The sequence below is a fragment of the Diadema antillarum genome, unplaced genomic scaffold (assembly GCF_040938485.1).
Source record: "Diadema antillarum isolate AM-2024a unplaced genomic scaffold, OU_Dant_1.0 seq00000262_RagTag, whole genome shotgun sequence".
Classification (NCBI taxonomy): domain Eukaryota; kingdom Metazoa; phylum Echinodermata; class Echinoidea; order Diadematoida; family Diadematidae; genus Diadema; species Diadema antillarum.
In genome coordinates, this window is record NW_027271300.1 from 267,753 (window position 1) to 285,452 (window position 17,700).

Sequence of the window (17,700 nt, forward strand, 5' to 3'; positions counted from 1 at the left end):
TGCAAAAAAGAAAAAAAAAAGGAAAAGGTTTTCTCTGAATTTATGGGTTTGTTGTCAAAACATATGAAATTACTCCCAAACTTCCACCAGCTGAATGTCTTATCAAGTCTATCATATTCAAAATCCTTCACAATATCATTAAATCATTTATGGTCTAATCAATACATGTGCCCTTTTTTGTTTTTCTTTCAAGTAAAAGCTTACTGTACTATGCCCATACTGCAGTATAGCACCTGATGTACTTTACTCTTTTCAGTAGCTTCCCAATTTGTGAATTTGCTCTAACTGTGGTTAGCCTATTGATTTATTCAAGTCGTCTGTTTTCAGAGATTTTTAGCACATGTCAAGGCATGGCTTAGGCAAAAATAGAAGCATATCAGCACAGAAACACGAGAAGAGCCGAAGTAATCGTTTATGAATAGTATTTTGATGAGTTTTTAAATGAGAAAGGATGCTAAATAGGTTTGTTCCATCCATTATCTCAAATTACACATATCCATGAAGTCTATGCTCTACTTGTATCAGCCACAGCTTGGGTCAGTTGAGTTCAGCTCATCCCTTTTCCCTCGTTCCCTCGTCCTTGCCCGTTGCCTTCATCTAGTAGTTACCATGGTAACAAGGAGAATCTGTCTTGCCAAAGCCCGTTCATCCACCCCTCTTTCTCCCATCGATGCTAAATCCACTCATGCCATGAATCTGTTCCACTTTGCAGGTCATCCACGGCCTTTCAACCCGATGTCTGTGGAGAAGTGGCCGGTGGTTCAAGCCTACGGCTTAGAGGGATATGCCACGTAAGCCCTTTGACCAACTGTGGTCAGCCTATTGTCCTCCTAAGATGAAGCATATTCACCATGATTGATTGCTTTTCTTCTCTTATCTATTGTCCTCACACACTGGCCATCTCCCCTCCCCCTCCCCCTTCCCCCCCCCCCACCACCATCCCCCAACTAACGCATCATCGCATGCAAACTCCCAACTTGGTTTCAAAAGTCGCACATCCTGAGTTTCCATCAGGAAATCATTGTTAGAATGAAGGTCAAACATAAAAACGGATCAATGTGATGCGTCAGTTTACAGTCGGTAATGACGGCCCATTGTGGGACGCAGCCTTTCCATTGTGATCAAGAGTCACGGTTCGTGGCGTAGCGGAGAAAATTCGTCAACATTTCTGGCAATGTATACAATTCCTCGCGGTTTGGTCAATGAGCCCAACGTACTGGCATCTAAAGCTTTGATTCTCATTTGAATTACAAACCTATGTCTGTAGTACAAATGCATCAAACACATATTATGTTGCCCTCTACGGGAATTGTTTGTGCCTGGAGGCAGGTTTTGACTGAACTAGGCATATGACTATACCCCATGTAGTAATGAATAAATGTTACAGGTGTTTGGACAGAGTCTGATGAATGTTAATGTCTATTTAATACAGAATAATGATGACAATTTTCTGACTGTATCTTTCTTACCCGTTCCAAACATGAAGCATTGATTTTACTGCTTCTCTCTCCCCCCCCCCCCCCCAAGTTATTCATACAGAATACTTTTTTGATGCATACCTTTTCACATCCTACTCTATCACTATTGTAAGTCTGGCAAAGTAGGGCAATTGCTTCCCATTTCTTTCTTCATATTATTCTTCAGAGCATGTACAAAGAAATCTGTCTTTAAGGTATTTGGGATTCATAGGCATGATGTGTTTTATCATCTCTTTGTTTTTATATTTATCCTTTCATTCCTTCCACAGGGGTGGATTTTTCACCATGAAACATGAGGTAAGGATTGATGTAACTTAGATATCCTCATGCACCAGACTGACATATCTGACCCCAAAAATTTTTTTGTGTGTGTTTTTTTTGTTTTGTTTTGTTTTTGTTTTTTTTAATGACAAGGTATGAGTTTCTTGCCTATATGCCATGATCATTTCCGGAAGTAAACTTCCTTGCAAGAAAAATAACATGCCAATTAGCCATTAAATCGTGGTGTACTGCTTTTGATGTCATCACATTATTGTGTGGGTTTTTTTTAAAGAAAGAAATAGAGAGAGATTTGGACTCTCATGCCTGTGTGCATTGTGCAGTACCCTTTTCATATAATGTCATGTGTATGACTCATTTTCTCTCTCAAAAAGAGAAAATATATATACGATCCTCTTTCTCTCTCCCTTTATATTACTGAATTGAAGTACATGTACCATAGGTGCCAGTAGGCAGTCTAGAGTGTTATTTAACTATGCACTATTATCATTATTATCATTTAATGTGTTATATTCATGTATATGTACATGATATAGGAATGTGTGTCAAATATGTGTGCATTGTATATCTGTTTTTAGTTAAATAAGACCGCACTGATGTTGTGTTGTTACGTAATGGTCTTTGAATCATTTCCCTTATTTCCCCAGTGTTTTATTAACCATAGACAAATTTTCTACAGATAGTAAAATGAGCTAAATTTCTCTTAAAAAAAAAGAGGCAAAACAAAAACAGTCTTGAAGTTTTGCTGTATTCCAAGATTTATAAACTAAGCTTGACCAGTAACATCCCTATCCATCTTTTGTGTTGCAACTTGGATGCTGAAATTAACATTCTTGATCTTCCAATACATTAGAAGTGAACATCTCTGTGTCCAAAGGTCAAATGTGCAGTTTATAAGGAACTTTGGCTGTTATTCAATTTTTTATATTTTGGTATTTTTATCAAGGTGGTGGACATGAGTGACTCTCTTGGTCCTATCTACAACACCGTGGACCCGGTCAACCTCGAGACACTGGTCACAGAACAGCTGCCCCTCTTTGAGAGGCAGTGGTCATCCATGCTGACCAACATCGACGTCTCGTAGTAAGTCCAGCGTGTTGACAATTTCCAAGATATTCAACGTCCACTCTGGAGAGGAATAGTTTCTGTAGCTTACTGTATACGCCAAATAATTTGCGAGGTTTTTATTTTCGCAAATTTCGCGAGTCAGTTGCTATTCGCAAAATTAAAGACACACGAAAATATTGACTCTGATCAAGCTGTGAGTGTGACGTACGCATATACATTTCTCCAGTCGGGCCAGACTCCACGATCGCGAATTTAACCCTTGCGAAATTGTCGGGAAGTTCCGATTTGCGAAAATTTAGACTCGCGAAATATATGGCGTATACAGTAATATGTTGACCAGCCCATTTTTCGATGAACCAATAACTACGTGTACATCAATAGACAGCACTTTATACGCTGCTAGTCACACGATGGATGAAGATTTCATCTGAGTTTCATCTGTATTGGCAGCAAAAATAGATACCATTGGGTAAAATGAAGAAGTGGATCTATAAAGGTAATTTTACAATGCAGAACAGCAAAATTTGATAGGCAGTCAACAAAATACTATGAACTACATGTATTTAAAACTTATAAATATGCATCCCCCCCCAAAAAAAAAAAAAAAAAAAGTGATGTGCAACCTATTTATTGCTATAAGGTAATGTTGCTCTCAGCTCTTTTGAGGGAAATATAATTCTGGGGAAGAATTGTTTTACATGAGATTTGCACAAGAGAATATAATGTAACATAGATAATTTGCCAACAATTAAGAAGCCTTTTAATGTGTTTTTTCTATGTCAAATGGCACTCTTTTTACACAGTGCAATGAAATGCCTACTCTCTGCATGTTTACCCAATATAAATCAAAGGCATTATGTTCTTGTTTTTCTAATGAAGTCAGGACCGTCATAAAGACAAAAATAAGATAGCTGTGTCAAAGTATATAGCAAGGAGGAAGAAAAAAAAGAGATCAAAGTCATGTGACTGAGATGAAAGAGACATGAAAGTCATGTGACCGAGATGTGCTATTTTTAGTTGCTCCTAGTGAACCCTACCAAATGACACACTCATATCGAAACTACGATAGCTTTCATTCCTTTTGTCTTATCTTACTCTACTCAAATCTTTTCTGCATTGTCCGTGTATGCGTGTTGTTTTTTTTAGTGGTTTCTTTCTTGCGGTCACTGGCCTTTATTCCATCAGTTTTCTTGTTGCGTCAAAGTCCCTTTCAAAGTAAGGCATTTTGCTCTCGTCTGGTCAGCAAGAGCCTCATGACCCAACGATCAGGAACTCAATATTCCAAATGTGATTTGTGATTTGGGAGTCCCTTCCCTGATGCAGAATGCTAGCAAATCAAAAATGAAGGAAGCCATGCAGACGATGTTTAGATTTGCTCTATGTTCTCATTTTCCACCCACAGCAAAAACAATGGATTCCCGACGCTCTTAGAGGGAATGGTCGGAGAGGTAAGGGAAGTGATATGATGTAGGAATCAAAGCAGAAAGTGCAATGATGATAAAGATGACAATGTTACTTTGTCTTCATGATAGTCTTTTTCTTTAATGAAGTACACATTGAAGCGCCGTACAAATTTTAGGGGAAATTATTATGTAAGAACTTTGTTTTTGTGATTACAACCAAATCACTTACAGTACAATAAAAACAAAAATATATCAACATCAGCAACTCAAAACAAAACTCAAATAATACTGTATCTATGATGAAGTACAAAACATAAAACAGTATCAGAAGTGCAAATTAGTCCAACCTTTCCTTGTTAGGAATTCCAAATAGTTCACTAGACTGTTTTCTTTCTTTCTTTTATTTTATTCTGTTTTCAATTTTGATATTATTCTATTTACTGTTTAATGCAGTGTAGCACCGTGATGTGAGATCGCATTCTATTGCCAGTCCATATGTTAATTTTTTTATGCCTCCGCCACAAATAATCGATGCAGGCATTATGTTTTTTCCTGTTTTGATGTGGTTAACTTGATACTTTTCACTGAAGGGTATGATTTTGTTTCTCTTTATCTTGTGTCTAAAGGGGATATTTTATCGGTAGGTCACTGGTTTAGTTGTAAGGTGATGACATCATCATATCATCTAATTTGCATATGTGGTTGTGACCAAAATCACTTTTTGTGAAAAACAAACAAACAAGCAAACAAACAAAGAAACAAACAAACAAACACATGTGAAATTACAAAATTCCATGACTTTATCATTTTAGGCGAAGGTCAAATTTTGTGAAACGTCCTCCATTCTGATTTTTTGTTCACCTGATTTTGTTCTATCAAAGCTGATGTAAACATGAGTGCAGGATTGCACAGTAAACATATGTGGTTGTGACCAAAATCACTTTTGGTAAAAACAAACAAACAAACAGACAGATGTGAAATTGCAAAATTCCATGACTTTATCATTTTAGGTCGAATTTTGTGAAATGTCCTCCATTCTGATTTTACATGTATTCTATCAAAGTTGACTTAAAGGCATAATTTACCATTTGCAGATGAAACAAAAACCCAGCATTAGTGCTTTAAGATAGTTCCAAAATTTGAGTTTGGGATAGAAACAACCACTGTAAAAATTTGAATCTGTATAATCAATGTTAAGTATTGTTAAAGACACAAAATGTGAACAATAGTTATAATAAGAATGCTGCCAGACTAAACCCTCTACAGTTATGGTTTAATGAGAAAAATACTGATATCTCCTTATATTTTAGACTTTATTGCAAAAATTCTATATGGTAGGATGTTTTGTGATACGACAGACCTACACATGTGCTTGCATCAAATGTGATATCTTGAACATTTTTTAAATCACTAATCCCAAAGTTAAACAGGACCCTTAAGCATGAGGGCACATTAAACTGTAACCACATTCCGTTAATTTTGAACCACAGCCCCTGCTGAGCTACTACAGCCATGGTCGTGTTTCTAGAGGCAATCAGGACAGGTGAGTGGGCGAGACAAAAGCAACAAAAAAGAAAGTCAAAGATAACATCTCATGTCTTTCTTCACACTCTCAAATACAAGGAAGAACATTATTTTGCTGAAAATAAATGTTGGAAATTATGTTGGTTTTGCCATCAGCTGTGGTCATGGCAAAGAACCATCATGTCCCATATACTGTTCCATGTTGCATGAAGTTTAAAATGTCATTTTATTATCTTTAGAGATGGCTATCAATAAATGTATTTCAGTATATATATTCTTGTATATATTTGAATGGTTTACCTTTCCTTATAATTTGTACACTAGCTATATCAAATGTCAGTACTGACGAAAATAGTACACCCATAAAAGGTCATAAATGCATTTCAGCATTTCCATAGGCTCTTTGAATGATACAATGTAGCAGCAAATTTTTCTTGTCGTCTGGAGAACAGAAATGACTTGATTCTTTTCTTGCTAAATTAGTCTTTTTTTTCCAACATTTTGTTTCATTCAAATGACAGAGATATCATCACTATTACTAACATCATTATAGAGTACTTAAGTAATGACGTCACTGTCTTTTTGTTATAGCTTGGAGTAGGTGAGGTTGTTTAAATCCAGTTTCCATGGGGATGGATGGCTATGAAATCACACTATTGTTATCTGGCATTTGATATCGCATTGTCGGTGGCGTTATTTTTGTGCACATTATTCAAGTTTATTTCATTAATTCTACTCGATATGTGACTGCCACACACTGCAGCTCATCCTGTAGGAAGCCCTTTGTGCTGTTTGGACAAAACTCGATGAGAGCGGAAATCGACAAGACACAGGAGGGCGCTTACCGTCCAGCAAAGACTCTCCAGGTCTCCGGCATTGACGGCACACCAGCACGGCATATGGTACGACATCTCTCATATGAGTCACAAGTGTCTAATTGCTCAAAGAATACCCGATTTGCATGTAAAAATGAATGAATGAATGAATGAATGAATGAATGAATGAATGAATGAATGAATGAATGAATGAATGGATGGATGGATGGATGGATGAATGAATGGATGAATGAGTGAATGAATGAATGAATGAATGAATGAATGAATGAATGGATGGATGGATGGATGGATGGATGGATGGATGGATGAATGAATGAATGAATGGATGAATGGATGGATGGATGGATGAATGAATGAATGAATAAATGAATGAATGAATGAATGAATGAATGAATGGATGGATGGATGGATGGATGAATGAGTGAAGGAAGGAATGAATGGATGGATGGATGATTGAGAAAATGAATGAATGGATGGATGAATGAATGAATGAATGAATAAATGAATGCATGGATGGATGGATTTATGGATGAATGAATGAATGGATGGATGGATGGATGGATAGATGAATGAATGAATGAGTGTGCTCTGGCTAATTAATCAGGTCAGATTTTTAAGAGTTAATTGAAAGGATGGTGAAAAAGCCCAGGAAGCGATTGCTAATTGCCTGGGCATTGTGAACAGAGCTAGAAATTAGCCCTCGTCCTGGCAAGAAGGTTCAAGTAGTGTGAAATCCAGGGCCTTTGTACCACATTTTTTTCTCAAATAGGGATTCTTTCAAGTATGATTTGCCAGTGGATGAGTGCGTTAATTGCCTAGCAAGGTAGCTTGGATCTGCAAACTCTCCAAAGATTTTGGAATGGAACACAATGAAAGGTCAAAATTGTTTTCCTTCCTCGTTTCTCCAGCTAGGGAGAGGAGCCGTAGATTAAACCTGTCATAAAAATTCTTTTGATGACAGATCTATCTTGCGGAATGAGGTTGTTGTGATTGGAGAGTTTGGACGAGCAGGAACTTAGAAGGAAGGAGTTCACACGTTATGCGACAATTATACCTTGTTGAGTTTATCGTAGTTTTGATGTTGACCATAATGGCCAGTACCATGATATTCCATCTTATTCCATGTGGTCATTAAAGTGATACACCTCCATAAAGCTTAGTGAAATAATTAATTTGGATGTCATGCTCTCCTATCTCAACAGACCTGTCAGATGGTTGCCCCACGGAGCCCATTGAGCTGTGCCCGGACCTACTTCACATCATGTGGACACGCCCCCTACCCGACCACAGGGGGGACTCCCCAGGCACCCCGCCCTCCCAGGACGGACATTGAGTGAGTGCCACACTTCATGCAATACTCACTGGGAAATCACGCTTTGCATAGAAATATATTTCGCAAATTCTTTCAACAAAAAATCGCTGGACAAAATGACATTGTGGTCCCACATTTTACATTGTCTAGATTGATCCAGAGGGATTAGGTCCATTCTTAGATTGTATGTTTTATAGAGGAGAAGTTGCGCCGAGAGGAGTGGTGTTTTGAATGAAAAGTGTAAAAGAAGAGCTGCTGTACATATCAATCCTTCAAGCAGAATCAGATGGTGGCGTCCTTTTGGCAGTGCACGAAACCTACTGTGGTCACCAACATCACTCACATCATCACCTCTTATTACATTCAATCAAATACATATATGTACAAGTGTATATCTGTATGCGTTTTTTGTTTTTTGAAGTTGCATGACTTCCCCCTTCGCTTTCAGTGATATTTTTAGATCCCCACATTCCAACACATCTCATCAGATACATGTAGCAGAGGTCAAAAAGATTGTATTCAGTTTCAAGATAATTACCATTTTTGTCATTTTGCATCTAAAGGAAAAAAAAGGTATTAAATCCAAGAGACATCAAGAGACCATGGTAGTTATAGTGATTGGTTCATGGGATTGACTTGTCACATGACTCTGTAACAGCTGACCAGTTGCCATTTTCGCAGAGCATCGGTTTTCTTTAGACATGAGCCATTTTAATAATGATGACCCCATGTCACAGTTCATGTGAAAAAGATAAAAAAAGCACAAAACCTAAAGAAACATTAAGTAAGCCAGCCACAAAATGTTTTTAGAACATTGACTTTCATTCAATTGGTTGAGTGTGGTCAGATTACAAGAAGATCGTGTAAACATGTAAACACAGTAAGTCAATTCAGACAATGTAATTCTCAGCCTCATGAAAAATGAAAAGTTTTATATTAAAAAAAATAATAATGTAGACTTACTAAATGGTGCGAGAGACAGTAAAAATATGATTGTTATTTTTAGTTCTGAACAAACAGAAAAGTGTTGTTATGGTCCCCAGTAAGACTACATGCCGTTAACATGTTATAATTTTTTTGCTGTTGTTTCTTTTTTAAGTGTTTTGTTTTCATATTTAGGTTGCATAATTCCGTCAATATTTTTGTCGTTGTCTCGAGTGGTTGACGAGGCACAAGAAAAATGTTGATGTTTGCCATCACCAAACTGATGTGATGTGGAATGTTAGTATTCATGTATCATAATGTTTGTTGACATTCTCTTTTGTTGCAGAATGCTTGAGAAGCTTTACAAAGTTGTCACCAGTGCTGTTTTGGCATCCATTGAGGAGTACTCCAAATCAGTCAGCCCCACAAAGGTTAAAAAAGTCTTTGTCTTAATTGTGAAAATCCATTTTGCGTGCAAGTTGAATTTGATGAAGTACAGAGTAAAACCAAATGAACAGAGCAGTGACAGAGTCATCCAAATGAAACAAAATATTTGAAGGTGCCACACTCTCTGCAGATATCATGATATTAACTTTTGTTCTTTATGTAATGGTAGTAGTACTAGTAGTAGTAGTAGTAGTAGTAGTAGTAGTAGTAGTAGTAGTAGTAGTAGTAGAAGTAGTAGTCGTAGTAGTGGTAGTAGTAATAGTAGTAGTAGTAGTAGTAGTAGTAATAGTAATAGTAGTAGTAGTAATAGTAATAGTAGTAGTAGTAGTAGTAGTAGTAGTAGTAGTAGTAGTAGTAGTAGTAAAACTGTAGTATTTGTAGTAGTGGTACGTAGTAGTGGTAGTAAAAATTGTAGAAATGAAGGCAGTAATGCCAGTTAAATTAGTAGTGGTAGTAGTAAAATGTAGTTGATGTTTGTTATTGTCATTATCATTGTTGTTGTAGCCATAGTGCTAGTAGTAATACTAGATAGAGAAAGTAATAGCATTGAGCAGTAGTAGCAGCAGTATTATTGTTATTATCATTGCAGGCAGAGCAGGCGTGTCTGGAAACTTTGCAGACAGGGTTCGGAGAGTACAACCTCAAGTTTGGCAGTGCGTTCCTCAAGAATGGGTGAGGCACAATGCACACAAATCGTTTTATTACCAGCTCTTTACTTTGGGGTTAATCGCAATGGGGTGAGCAGGCGATGAAGTTTCTACTGATTTTGGAAATTTTAAGGGCTTATATAAAAAGGCTAAATCTGTCTTGCTTTGGCAAAAAGGAGCAAGTGGCAACTCCTTCAAATCTGAGTTACTGTTTCAGATTGGATTTGGCATATTCTTCTTGGATATCAAGTTTTTAGCACAAAGCACTCATCCTGAAGGAGAGGTAGCCATATCAAGACACCATGTCATTGGACCAATGTCAACATAATTATGCGAAAGATGCATTTTAGTCACCTACAGGACGTGACACTGTTTTTGATCGCTGACTTCCTTTGCCAAACTGCAGCCGCAATTCCCTACTTGGAATGCCAGTTTCTATCGTAGTGTGGCATATCTGGTGATAGATTTTACACCCTTGTGTCGTTCTTAGCGCAGAGAAGGACGTGTATATCTTGATGAATTTATGTCCGTCGCTGTACAAGTTGAGAAATATATGATAGGAGTACATGTTGTATATATGCTACATTCAACACTGGGATTGATTTAAAGCATGCAGGCATTTTCTTGTAAAGAATGATTAATACCACATGAAGTACATTGTAAGTATTCTTCAAATTTTGCAACATGTACTTGAACCCTGAATTGTCATCAACATATTTAATATACACTTCAACTCTTGAGACGTGTATTTGAACCCTGCATTGTCATCAGTATTTCATATATCAAGGGAATAAAGAGATGGGAAAGTTTCAAGCACCGTTTCAAGTCTTATTCATACTAAAAAATATGAGTTTTGACTTTGTATCTGTTCAAGGATTATCGGAACATTCTCAAGATGATAAATCTTGCTTTCTAAATTTTCTAGAGCCAACATAGACTTCAAGCTTGAATCTCTAAGTTACGACGGCCAGAGCAAGGCACTCACAGACCAGAAGAATTCCCTCGTTAAACTGGTAAGTTGGTGGTTTAAGATCATATGATCATTATACTAATCTATTTCAATTTAGGAAGAAAAAAGCCTGAAATTTGGACTGCTTTTTTATTTCCAGACAATTCATCAAACAGCTTTCCTGAGTGTTGATCACTTATGACTTTTTGATATTGCAAAGCGCAACATGTTTTTAAAGGGTGTGTACAGTTGTGGTTGAGGTGAGGATTTAGCTTTTAACGTTTTTGAGAGATATTCAGAAGCCACTCTATGAGATGTCAAAGAGCATGCAATTCTTAGGGGTATCAAAAGTTTATTAGATGAAAATCAGTTTTGAAATGGCTGAGATATCCAAAAACAACATGAAACAAAGAGATCCTAATAAAAGGCGTGGCCTGTCGCCTTTTATAATTATCACTTTTTTGGATATCTCAGCCATTTCAAAACCAATTTTCATCAAATAAACGTTGAATCCTTCTTAAAATAACATGTTCTTTCATATTTCATAAGAGGTTTCTCATTATCTCACTTAGGAATGTTCAAAACATGAATCCCCACCTCAACCAGTACTGTACAGTCCCTTTAAATCTTAAATTTTCCACAAATCATGTCTAAGCTTTGACATACCTGCAATTCAAGGTCACTTGTTTTCATGTGGAAGTCAATCCAACTAAAATGCATCAAGAATTTATCACTTACTAGAAACTTCAAAAAAAAAAAAATTCTACTCTATACAAGTTTACAGATAATATCCATCGTTCAGGATGACTGTAATGTTTCCTGTGTGCTGGTACTAGCAGTGAATTCTGTGCACAAACGCCAATTTTGGTGACAGGACAATTTACACGACTGGTGGAGGTTTTTCTTTTTGAGGTGGCATGTGACATGCCACTCCATGCTGTAACTGAGATTGATGAGTGGGATAAAATCAGATGGACTGAACGAAAAAGGTTTTGTCAAGATTGGGTGTAAGGTATGGAAGTCGTAGAATTGTGAATATTCTCATGTTTTTGCAAATGTTGGTCTGAATCACACGGACCGACCTGCGGAAGAACAGTCTCTGAACTGAAGTATGTGCCGCACTTAAATCAAAGGAATGAAATGAAATGTAATCACAAATGTGACCTTATATCACGGAAATACACTCACACATTCACAAAAAAAAAAGAAGAAAGGCAATCAAAATCTGTCCTTGTCTGACTATACTGTATTCGAGTGAAACTAAACGTGACATGGTATTTATCTTTAAGGATATCAACTTTCCCTCTGTATTAAAAATACATATCATATACCCAGTGTCACATCTCCTCTCTGTTATAGATGTGTGTAAACAGTTTTGGTGTACGTCTAAGGTGTAAGTGTACTATTTCTGTCATTTACTTCCAGGCATCACTGACAGTGTATGACATACCTAGTGTAGAACACCCGGGCAGCTGTGTTGGGTCAGTGGTGTTTGCTGAGAGCTTCATTGAATCAGGTGTACTAGTTCAAAATGAAGGTATGTTTGCACATTACTTTTTTTTTTAATTAAAAAAGGGACTGCTTTGGGGAGAGAGAGTGTGCATACATGAAATATATGTGACCCGCTACAACAAAATGATCCTAAAGTCGGGCGAGGTCGATTACTTGAAAATTGCATGATATAATCCCCTAATCTTTCTGCTTTAAATTGATATATAACACATTTTATAAAAATAATCGGCTGCGGAGATATCGATGTTTAAAAGAGAGCATGTCCAGACGTCTCGAAAATCACTGTTTCGAGAAAAGCGCCCTAAAAGTCTTCCTTTCGACGCAATCGCGATCAAGGGACACGCAAGTCAGTTTTCCCCTCTGGACAATAGAAGGTAAGCCCTAGCAACCCCCGAAGAGTTCATTCAAGCACATCAGCGTCGGCGGTCTCCTCACCAACCAATCAGTGACCAGGATGTGAGAAGCGGCTGAGCATAGCGCACCCCGCCCGCACGCACCAGTCGACTGGGCAGTGTGCGAGCTTCACGCTTCGGTTAGCAGCAAGCAGCAAACTGACCAATGAGATCACTCTGGTCGTTGTTAGGGGCGGAGCCTATCTGTGGCGCTCAATCCAAATTTTCGAACCAGTTTCTGCTTCGTTGAAACGCCAAAAAACATGGCTCAGAAAAACGCTATTTTTTATCTTTCCTTTGATCATTTTGCTTCAAAATTTCGACAGATGATAGAAGACATGTTAGACTCCAATAATATATCAAAATCAGAAAATCGTAAGTTTTGACCAATTTTAATGCTCTGACTTCAAACTTGATTTTCACGGCTTCGACCGTGCGCGACTTTAGGACCTTTTTGTTGTAGCGGGTCACATATGTGTGTGCTGTATTGCATTAGTAAGATTACATTGATCAACTTCTGCGAGACTGGAATTATGTAATCTCGCTCTCTTATAACTTCTGTTTTTAATAGTATTGATTTTTAGTAGCATTCATATTTGTATTTGATCTTTTCCTTGTGTTCATGTAGAGTAGTCAAAGGGCTAAGTCTTGCTACCAATATTCCAAGAGCCACCCTATAATTTGCCTGGAATATGATCAGGTTTCAGGTTAAGCATTTTCTTTCTTCCTTTTTTTTTTCTTTGTAAGACTGAGCATCTGAACAAATACGAGGCAATTCAGGATCATTAGATTGCATATCAACTGAAGCTATTTGTTTTCCAACTCCATAAGCAAAGCGATAAAATCCATTGGATATAGATGAATACCAGTACATACTTGCTGAGTTTTAGTCATAGCATACTGCTTTCTTCATTGTGTGTAGATGGGAGCCTTGAACAGAACACAGATTACCTCATCCTCACAAGCCATCTTCCCAGGAGCATGACTTGGCAGGTGAGTGTGTGATTCCTAGTGACCAAAAATCCTCAGCATTTTTTACATATTATGGAGAAAACAGAAAACAGTGAAAATAAGTGAGAAAGAAGATTGAAAACTTCAAAACAAAAAAATAAGAAATCAGAGGCTTGCACAGATTGTATCCATAAGTTGTAATGGTGTGGTTGATGTTTGCATAAACTTTTGTGGAGATTGGCTGGGGTTGTAACGAATCTTAGTCCCATGTTTTAACAGAGTGAACATGCTGATAAGTGAATAAAGCCCAAATTTACCAAGAGTGCCACCAAGAGGATCGATTCAGCTGTTCCCTGCAGAAGCATTGCTCTGCAGTGCTTTTCATGTGACTCTTCCATACAGCTCATTGTTGCAACACATCGTTAATATGGGACCTACATTGTACACATGTAGTAACGTAAATATTTTCATGATTTGCTTCTTGTGTGAAAAGCAGCCATTTCGAAATGAGCACAGTTCCTTTTGCCTGAAAGTACCCCCCCCCCAAAAAAAAAACAACAACAAACAAACAACAGCAACAACAACAACAACAACAACACCAGCAGTAACAACAATGGGATGTGCTAGGAAATAACCTTTTTTTTTAAACAGATTAAATTGCTTCTCCTCTTTTTTGTATGTTGTGCAAGTAGTACAAGTTGTAGTCTTGAGCACTGTTTTGGATGCTCTGTGGTAGAAGCAGATCAACAATGTACATTTCTTTGCCTCGTTGTGGCAGCTTTTTGTCACTTCATGTGAAATCGAACTAGAATTTATCATAATTGTCATTTACGATATTTATGATAAGTATCATAATTTACTGCGTCATCTACACGTATCTCTTTACCGCTTGATTTCTTGTCAAACTAGATGGACAGCAAGAAAGCTGACATTGAGAACGGAATCAGCGTCTATTCGAAGGTAATACCAAAATTGATCTGTATGTTTACTGTGTACAATTGTCACAAGCTCTCTGAACACCCACAGAATTTTATTTCCAGATGCATGAATTTGTTTGTCGCTCACCAATTTGTAATTTCCATTGGATACATCACAGTCATCAAAAAAAAGTAGATTAGAAAAAAAACAAAACTTCTTTTTGCATTGAATATGATTTATCAAATTCAAATACATGCTGTTTTTGCAATTTTTTGTGTGAATGTGATGAGCAGTTGACCAATCAGTTGGCACGATATTTTTTCAGGTATTGTCCAATAAACTGTAAAGAATGTCACATTAAGATCAGTTAACCAATTGGGAAGGGACGCAAGACTCTTTAGGTGTTATATAATATTACTGTATTTCTTGGCATACTATACTGTGTTTCTCACATACACATAGAACCCTGAGGGCCCCTTTGGTAAGCTGCTTCTGAACGGAGAAACTTGTACGATGGTGGGAAGCCACGAGCTGTCTGTTCCTTGTGAAGGTAAGGAAACACCTGACCCTAATTTGACTGTTGTAGGTATATAATGTTGCAAATGATGTTAATAATAATGGTACATTTCAATTTCTATAGTGCCATTTTCCATTCTGATGAAATGCTGCAAATGTACTGATTACATTAAGATAGCAATACCCCCTTTAATTTCAGATTAATGATTCATTTGTCAAGTTGTTTTTTTAGTGCAACTGATTGACAAATTGCCATTCATCGATGTTTTGATAAACACCAATTATTCGGCATTCAAGTCATAGCCATGATAAAAATATATATATATAAAAAATCACGGGCATATATATTTTAGTGGGATTCGAACCCACAATGTCCTGATTGCTAGACAGTTGTCATATCCACTAGGCTACTGGCTATAGGGTAGAGTCTTACAGTTTCTGATGGGAACACAACTGCATTGACGTATCTTTCTTCGAACAGAAGATATTTGCTATAATATCTAAATAACAAACCAAGAAAGGGGTATCATACATACATGATAGATCATTATTGTCAGTAAAAAAACATGGCTCTGATTTTGCCAATGTGTTACCATTGATTGTTTGATAAGAATATATTGATCACAACACTTGTTACATGCATCTAGGTACATCTCATTTTCATGACTGAGTAACTCTATATTCTGCCTATGGGCTAAGTGATACACTGAAAGCACCAGGCCTCAAATGAGTACAGCATAACTAATAGTAATGAAGGGGAGTCATTTATAAAATGACACGAAAAATTGTAACCAAAGATCACAAGAGATGAGGGAGAGTGTGTCTGTGGTGCTGGCAGCAATGATGTAACTGTCTATAATGATCCATTTTTCAGGATTGATCTATGTCTTTGAGAAGGGCATCATCTTCCATCATCCTCGCGTTGGGCTCACCGTGCTTCCCAAGTCCTACTACGAGGAGCTTCAGTTCTATGATGGAGTAAGTCAGACTCCTATTATCAGCTAGCACTAGCCGTGTTGCCATCTTCCTTATGGTCCTAAGAAAAATACATCTCTTGTGCAAATATAGCAACAGATCGCTTGTGTTAATGCTCAACCACAGATATATTCCAGAATCATCACATTGATGCAGGTGTACTACAAGGCAGTTCAGGGGTTGTACAGGCAGAGCTTGATATCCCAAAGAGTAAAGGATTATTCTTGGTTCAAATTCTGGCTTACTGTTGAGTGGAAGAGCAATTTCTCTTGCAGCCTATGGCACACACCCCCACTGCCCATTGTCCTTAACAGACCAATAGAAAGACGGCAACATGACTGGCACTGGTCAATCATGGACTTTTCATGTGATGATTGAAAGAGAGAATGAATGAATGGATGGATGAATGACAGAGTTAATGATGGGTTAACTAACCAGTAAACGAGAGTGTGAATGAATGAATGAATGGATGGATTGATGAAAGAATGAATGAGTGAATGAATGGGTCACCATCAGGTCGACAAATTACTGAATGAATAGTTGAGTAATAAAGGAATGATTATATGAATGAATCAGTGAGTGTATGTACATTGAATGAATGAATGAATGAATGAATGAATGAATGAATGAATGAATGAATGAATGAATGAATGAATGAATGAATGAATGAATGAATGAATGAATGAATGAATGAATGAATGAATTTATGTATGTATGTATGTATGTATGTATGTATTTATGTATGTATGTATGAATGGATGAATGGATGGATGGATTGATGACTGATGGATCCAAGTATTTGAGCAGTGTGAATTGAAACAATTCTAAAACTCTGTCACTGACCTGTTTTTCCTCAGGGTTCATCCAGTGTCGTTGCCTGCCTGGTGATCACATACCGACATTCCTTGCAGTATTACCAGCCTCTCCAGAACCACAATGAAGGGGACATGATCATGTTTGCCTTCGCCCCGAAGACGACAGCGTACAAGATGCTGTACAAACAGGTAAGAGGATGGATACGGATGCAGGGTGCTTTTAGTTTCAGCAGTTATTGCAACATAAAAAGGAGAAAGGTTTTGATTTCGTGGTAGATTTGTTGTGCGTTATTATGTTTGTGTTTGTGTTTGTGTGTTTGTTTGGCTTAGTTTTTCATTTATTTTCAGGAGGGGGTTGATTAAAGGGGGTACATGATATAAGCGGGACGTAGTAACCCTTTACTGTGGCAGGGACTTTAAACAGTGTGTACAATGCTATGGGGTTTTCTGTGTTAAGCAGCACTCAAAGCACCCCAGAGGATTAAATATTGTAGCATCAGAGACCGGCCAGTGTGATCTCTGTCATGTGAGATAAACGAGAAGAGATATCAAAGTTTAAAAGTAATCATGTCTTACACATCAGAGATGGTGGTACATTGTGAGGCCAGAAGACGCCCACACCATTGTCTCTGCGCAGGAGTGGTGCCCTCCTTCCCAATATTAAAAAAGTGAAATATGAGATAAATTGGGGGTGTAGAAAAAAAAATATACCTCATGCATGAGGTATTGTTGTGGAGGTCTCTTTGCTTGTTTT

General features: G+C 37.5%; 1 protein-coding gene across 1 annotated transcript in view; it reads left to right on the plus strand.

Moving 5' to 3' along the window:
* Window positions 1-17,228, plus strand: part of LOC139729741 (dynein axonemal assembly factor 9-like) — a 44,739-nt gene extending 27,511 nt beyond the window's left edge. Inside the window, exons 7-22 of the mRNA XM_071640675.1 lie at window positions 713-791; window positions 1,748-1,775; window positions 2,704-2,840; window positions 4,228-4,273; window positions 5,719-5,771; window positions 6,516-6,654; window positions 7,791-7,921; window positions 9,171-9,255; window positions 9,861-9,943; window positions 10,844-10,931; window positions 12,293-12,404; window positions 13,694-13,764; window positions 14,632-14,682; window positions 15,103-15,190; window positions 16,031-16,134; window positions 16,989-17,228. Coding sequence (XP_071496776.1) covers window positions 713-791; window positions 1,748-1,775; window positions 2,704-2,840; window positions 4,228-4,273; window positions 5,719-5,771; window positions 6,516-6,654; window positions 7,791-7,921; window positions 9,171-9,255; window positions 9,861-9,943; window positions 10,844-10,931; window positions 12,293-12,404; window positions 13,694-13,764; window positions 14,632-14,682; window positions 15,103-15,190; window positions 16,031-16,134; window positions 16,989-17,222 — 1,529 coding nt within the window. The 3' untranslated portion in view covers window positions 17,223-17,228. The remainder of the gene's footprint in view (window positions 1-712; window positions 792-1,747; window positions 1,776-2,703; window positions 2,841-4,227; window positions 4,274-5,718; window positions 5,772-6,515; window positions 6,655-7,790; window positions 7,922-9,170; window positions 9,256-9,860; window positions 9,944-10,843; window positions 10,932-12,292; window positions 12,405-13,693; window positions 13,765-14,631; window positions 14,683-15,102; window positions 15,191-16,030; window positions 16,135-16,988) is intronic.
* The last annotated feature ends 472 nt before the right edge of the window (window positions 17,229-17,700 follow it).